The sequence below is a fragment of the Limanda limanda genome, chromosome 9, assembly GCF_963576545.1.
Source record: "Limanda limanda chromosome 9, fLimLim1.1, whole genome shotgun sequence".
NCBI classification, from domain to species: Eukaryota; Metazoa; Chordata; class Actinopteri; order Pleuronectiformes; family Pleuronectidae; genus Limanda; species Limanda limanda.
This window is the reverse complement of record NC_083644.1, coordinates 3071277-3078164: the sequence shown is the minus strand read 5'-3', so window position 1 is coordinate 3078164 and position 6888 is coordinate 3071277. Positions and strand designations below refer to the sequence as shown.

General features: G+C 37.3%; 1 protein-coding gene across 2 annotated transcripts; it reads left to right on the top strand.

Annotated features, from left to right (window-relative positions):
* Positions 1–1210: 1210 nt before the first annotated feature.
* tbc1d7 (TBC1 domain family, member 7) lies at positions 1211–6734 on the top strand. Of its 2 annotated transcripts, none has more exons than XM_061077464.1 (8): positions 1211–1343; positions 2714–2847; positions 2958–3038; positions 3700–3890; positions 4015–4152; positions 5524–5669; positions 6013–6142; positions 6226–6734. In XM_061077464.1, the coding sequence occupies exons 2-8, from the start codon at positions 2736–2738 to the stop codon at positions 6310–6312; spliced, it is 885 nt and encodes a 294-aa protein (XP_060933447.1). In that variant the 5' UTR covers positions 1211–1343; positions 2714–2735; the 3' UTR covers positions 6313–6734. The 2 variants fall into 2 exon arrangements, with proteins under 2 accessions (XP_060933447.1, XP_060933446.1); XM_061077463.1 differs by having other exon boundaries at positions 1211–1471.
* The last annotated feature ends 154 nt before the right edge of the window (positions 6735–6888 follow it).

The window sequence follows — 6888 nt, the reverse complement described above, 5'->3', positions numbered from 1 at the left end:
TAACCTTATAGATTCTTGTGGATTCTGTTATTGTTCATGGTCAGTTTCATGCAGAGTTAAAATATAATATTACTGAGTTAAGATATAATATTCCTCAGATTAGGTAGCTACTGTAAGAGCTCAGCGCTAAGCACATCTTAATTCTCTGTAATCATATAGAAGAATAATGTTGGATAAATATAGTGTTTTCACCTTTGAATTGCACCTTCGAGGATATTTAACATTCAACATCATGTTTTGTTCAATAGATTTCAAGTTTCTTTTGAGAATTGACTTTAGAAATGTTATATATTTGCCTTTTACTTTTCCTCAGACCAAATCTGATATTGACAGTACAACCATAAAAAGAGACTTGCAGACAAATGCAGAAAAATAATATATATGTATTTACTTTAGCTATTTTAAAGTGTTATCTAAAATTTGTTATGTGTTTTAAATGGACCTGTAGTGTAGCACTACAATAACAGTCACTCTTTCTGGGTGTGAATAGAGAAAGCTAACAACAACCAATTTAATAAATAATACAACAAGAGAATATATACAATGAAACGAACAAGACCCAGACTTGCTAAGTACAAGTGTGATCATGTACTTCTACTTGTATTTGAGCAAAACAACAGTATAAGTTTATTATTATAAACAGCTGAGCAGCATCCTCAACAAAATACTCATCTATCCCACAACAACTTAAAAGGCTATAAATATTTGTGGATATCCATAACAAATTTGAAGAAAACAGCTAAACCCTTGTTTTATAAAAGTAAATACACGGACAGGATTCTGGAAAAAAAGTTGAGTCAATTAAATTAGAAAGATGTGAACATATTATATGATAAAAATAAAAAGCGGAACATCAATCTATCAATTCTATCGAGGAAAAATACATAAAGACAAATGTCAAATTCTCACCGATTATTTGGATGATTTAGGTTTTTATAAGTGGTAATTTAAGTACTATTAAATTATGAAGTTCAACTAAATGAGCAATTTTATAAAATACTTTCCATAGAATTTATTGCCAACATCTTATTAAAGACATAATTGTTTATTTATTGTTATTTATAAGTTTAATCGTTGATATTTTAGTATCATAATATGCTTTTACTTTTTTAAGAGGCCTTTATTTGTGTGACAAAATGTTGAATACAGATTGATTTATTAGTTGACATTTATTGTGGAACATCCACCCGGAAGTGCTCCACAACAACATCCGGAGCTAACGTGTAGCAGCTGGTAAAATCTATTTATCTTTGCAAACGTGTCATAAACTCTGCTTCTGATGATCTCAGGGTCGAACCGGATGAAGTGATGTATCTTCACATTTAGGACTCACAGATAAAAAGGTAGAAACGTCCGGAGTTCGTTGTTTTCGGTGTCTAAACTCAACGTTAGCCTTTTAGCTTGCAGGAGCTATGTAGCAGCTAGCTTGAAGCTAACGCTGGCTACAGGCTGTAAACACAACAACATCGAGGTAAGAGACGAACACACAATTATGACGTAACTCAGCTCACACGTGTGTATTAAGATATTTAAAGTGAAGATGTTTATCACAAACTGACACAGTTAGAGGCTGTTGTTTATCAGTAAAGAGCAAGAATATCTTCTACTTTATAACAGAAGATCCTCTCAATAATGTATCTATCTATTTATCTATCTGTCTGTCTGTCTGTCTGTCAATCTTATCATCTGTCTGTCTGTCTGTCTTTCTTTCTATCTATCTATCTATCTATCTATCTATCTATCTATCTATCTATCTATCTATCTATCTATCTATCTATCTATCTATCTATATCCATTTATATATCTATATATCTGTCTGTCTGTCTGTCTGTCTGTCTGTCTGTCTGTCTGTCTGTCTGTCTTTCGATCTATCTATCTATCTATCTATCTATCTATCTATCTATCTATCTATCTATCTATCTATCTATCTATCTATCTATCTATCTATTTATATATCCATCTATCTATCTATCTATTTATATATCCGTCTGTCTGTCTGTCTGTCTGTCTGTCTGTCTGTCTGTCTGTCTGTCTGTCTGTCTGTCTGTCTGTCTGTCTGTCTGTCTGTCTTTCTTTCTTTCTTTCGATCTGTCTATTTATCTATCTATCTATTTATCTATCCATCTATCTGTCTATCAATATATTTATATATCCATCCATCTATCTATATATCTTTCTGTCTATCTGTCTGTCTGTCTATATCTATCTTCTATCTATATGTTCATCTATCTGTCTAGCTTTCTTTCTTTCGATCTATGTCTATTTATCTATTTATTTATCTTTCTATCTTTCTTTCTATCTCTCTCTATCAATAGCTATCTATATATGTCTATCTATCTATCTATATATAAATATATATATATATATCTATCTGTCTATATATTCATCTGTCAATCTATCTATCTATCTATCTATCTATCTATCTATCTATCTATCTATCTATCTATCTATCTATCTATCTATCTATCTATCTATCTATCTATCTTTCTTTCTTTCTTTCGATCTGTCTATTTATCTATCTATCTATCTTTATATGTATATATACATCCATCTATCTATATATCTATCTGTCTATATATTCATCTGTCAATCTGTCTATCTATCTATCTATCTATCTTTCTTTCTTTCTTTCTTTCTTTCTTTCTTTCTTTCTTTCTTTCTTTCTTTCTCTCCATCTCTCTCAGAGAAAGTGAAGACAGTGTTTTTGTTGCAGGACCCAGACTCCAGTTCACATCATGGCCGACGACCCTCAGAGAAACTTCCGCTCTGCTTACTATGAGAAGGTTGGCTTCAGAGGAGTGGAGGAGAAGAAGTCCCTTGAGATCCTGCTGAAGGATCATCCTCTGGGTCAGTGTCTCCTCACCGTCAGCAGCACACAGGAGAGGAGTCAGTGTGGAACCTGGTGGAACTGCTGGTGAAATCAAACCAAAGTGTGATGATCTGATGTGTCTCCACAGATCTGGAGAAGCTGAGCACCTTCAGTCAGAGGTTCCCTCTCCCGTCCATGTACCGGGTCCATGTGTGGAAGGTACTGCTGGGTGAGGATCACACACAATCACCATCAGTCCTGCTCCAGTACCCGAGCAGAAATCCACTGTAGATCATAAACTGAGGTGTTGTCTTTAATTGAGTCCGATTCATCAGTTGGCCAATTAATAAACAGCAGAAAAAGTCGTTAACACATAATCTTTGTCTGCTTTTATCTTTAAAGAAGATACAACCTGGAAAAGTTGTGCATTTATATTTATTTTCTTAATTCAAGTTCTATATATTTGGTGTATTTGTTTTATTTATAGTTATTTATAAGTTTATGGATAAACTATATAATTTCAAACCTCATTTACATTCCTTTGTCATGAGGTTTCGATAAAGTCATCTTAGGAACTATTGTAATTTTTCTATAAATACATCAACACGCATCATTCTATATATGAAACTATGGAGCTGCCTTTCTGTGTCTAATACTCAAAATTACACATTTTTGGAGTTAATTATTTTTATGCAAACACAACAAAAATCCTCAAATCAAATTGTGTCTGTTGTAAGGATTTACAATGGAATGTATACAACTGTAAAATATATTCAACTATATAATGCAATATAAATATGAGTAAAAGAAGTATAAAGTAAAGTTCCTCATTAGAATTTGCATACTTTGTGAAAACTCCTCCTGACCTGTGTCCCCCCCCTCCCCCACAGGTGTCCTGCCCCCCCACAGTGACTCCCACTCCCTGGTGGGGGGCTACAGGAAGGAGCAGTACCAGGACATCCTGGAGGCTCTGGAGGTCATGAGGTACATCAACTCCTCCACGCCCTTCACCCACGTCTACCTGCGCATGTTCCAGCTGGAGAGCCAGGTGCTGCAGCGCTCCTCCGAGACCACGCCCCCGGTACGAACACACTCCTCTCATTGGTCAGCACGAGCCGCTGATTGACCAGTTCCCTCGTGGTCACTTTATTCTCTGATGCTGCGGCGTCGTGTCTCACGTTGTGTTGCTTTTATTTTCTTTCCAGGATGAAGAGAACGAGGACTTCCTGTCCATCAGCAGAGCGATGGAGGAGATCGTAGACGATCCCGTCGACTGCTACTGGCTCATCAAGTGTTTCATCAACACGTTCCACACGAAGTTCGGAGACTCCATACCTCATCTCGTAAGAACTGCAGATTTTAACAAAACTTTGAAATTATGATAAATGAAAAAAAAAATTCTGCCTAGGGTTGCAAAATTCCGGGAATATTCAAAGTTGGAAACTTTCCATGGGAATTAACAGGGATTTAACGGGAATAAACTGGAAATGTTGTGGTTAATTTATACTAACTGTATTTACCTTGTCATATACAGACATAAATATAAACATTTTGTTTTGTCATAGGCTGATTTGAGCCCTGAGGAAGCTTTGGGCACTTGACTATATGCTTCTGCATCGTTGTGTCATTCTTAACATAGGTCTTTGCACAGTATTTGCAAATGTACACAGCCTTTCCTTCTACATTGGATGAGGTGAAATGTCTCCACACATGAGAGAGTGCACGTGGCATTGTTCTGTAGAATAAGATGAGAAAAAAGTTTGTAAAAAAACACTAATGCAATGCCAGAGATATAAATAGTTAGCCAAACAATTGGAATCGTCTGTGAACATATTTTACAATTGATGGATAAATGAATGGAAACTAGATGAACAGATGAACAATCCTCAATCAGCATGCTAATATATTTTCCCAGTAATATCATGTAAACTTACCTGACTAGTCCTTCACTCTACAGCAGGCCTCAGTAGCCCTGCTGTAGAGTGAAGCATGCTGGGAGTTATCTGTGCATGTGATGGAAGAATGCACAGTGGAGGCTTGAAACTCAACGTTCCATACATCTTTAAAATAGAGTTTTGAATGATGTTTTTATTGCTCAGCGTTTAATTTGCTTATTTTTTTATTTTTTTTTCAAAATTCCCAAGCTCAAACTCCCATGGAAAGTTTCCGTCAATTTACCAGAAACTTTCCGCCCCTTTGCAACCCTAATTCTGACCACAAGGTCGTTTTCAGAATCACATCTTGTGACCTTCATCAGTGAACAGAATATATATCAACATATATTTCCAGTAAATAAACCTCATGCTAAGAGTTCTGCGTCAAACACAAGCAAAAAATACGATTTAATCAAATATAAACATCACGTTGCTGCTTCCCACAAAGATTTGATTGTTCAGCAGCTTCAAACCGGATGTTGACAAGTGGTGTGAACACTAGTGTCAGTGTTTACTGAAGGAAACATGAATCCAAGGTCTTGTTCTGGCAAGTCAAGTTTTCAGGAAGTCTAAATTTATACAGATAAATTATATTTATAATCATACGTATATGAAGCGTATGACGCAGTCCGGTGTAAATTTAGTTTGTACAATACCTCAATTGATGCGACCACACTCTGATGACTCAGGGGTTTGGATCACATTATGTTTCTAACGTGCGTCATCATGAATTGAGACCTTGTTGTTTCCCTCGGTTGTGTCTGGTGTGTTGTGGTGCAGCCGAAAAGCCTGGAGCATTATCTGAGTCAGGAGGAGCCGCGGCTGCTGAACCACCTGAAGACCACCGGAGCTCTGGCTCAGCTGCCGTACGGACTCTGGTTCAGACGCTGCTTCGCCGGCTGCCTGCCTGAATCCAGCCTGCAGAGGTCAGACAATCCTCCCGTCCACCAGCTTTAAAGTGTGTAAGATTCATTCAGATCCAAGGGAATTAGATAATATTCATAATTACCTTTACTGTCATCTAAAACTCTTAAATCTCTGTGTATCTCCATCTGTAATCGTTGTTTCCAAAACTTTAAATGAATGTTAACATTACTAAGATGTACTTACATGTATTTAAGACCTAGTACGTAATACTCTGACATCTTTAACACTTTTTAAGGCCCAAGATTGAGATAATTAGACCTTGTAACACCCTGAGGAAACTCTCTTCTTCAGCTGAAGTTCCTTAAATTGGTCAAAGTAACCGAACCCTTTCATGTTCCTCAGGGTTTGGGACAAGGTGATCAGCGGCTCCTGTAAGATTCTGGTGTTTGTTGCTCTGGAGATTCTGCTGAGCAACAAGATCAAGTTGATGGGCATCAACCGGCCGGAGGGCACAGTCAAGTTCCTGTGCAATGTGAGTAAATAAAACGTGTTTTTAGTAGTAACAGTAGGTACATGTACCTCTTGTAAAACCTCTCGGTCACGTGTTCCTTCCAGATACCGCAGGACAACACAGACGCCATCGTGACGAAAGCCATCGACCTGTGGCATAAACACTGCAGCGCCCTGGTGCACGCTGTGTAGGAGGACCCAGAGGCGTGATGCTTTCCCAGAATGCAGCAGGACTTCCTCTCTAACTCCACACAGAGAGACCAACAGACTGTGGCGTTTACTCTTCGTGGGGATTTGTCTCCGCTCGACTGAACTGAAAACTCATCACTGGCTGTCGATGATAAGCCGAGCGACTCTGGAAACACTTCACAGACTCACCAGTCAATTTCCAGCTTTCCCCTAAAGACTATGACGAGAGGCTTGGATAAGAAAACCCTGAGGAGGAGGTCGAACCAGATCACTGAAGCATGCTATGTGTGGATGTATAAGTTTGTAAAGAGAACAAAGGAAGCATCAACTTATTACTTTTTAATAAGTTTCTTTCTTTAAGAATCTGCATACATCATAGAAGACTCACAATAAATTAATACCCACATGCAGCTTTACAAAAAACATCTGAAAAGTCTTGTTTACTTTCTTTATGTACAACATGTCTTATAGTTCTGAGATATTTCTCTCACACACACACACACACACTTCTCTCAATTACAAGGTCAAAACTTAATTCATGGACCCATTATCGACTGTGAACGATTTAAAAAAAACAAA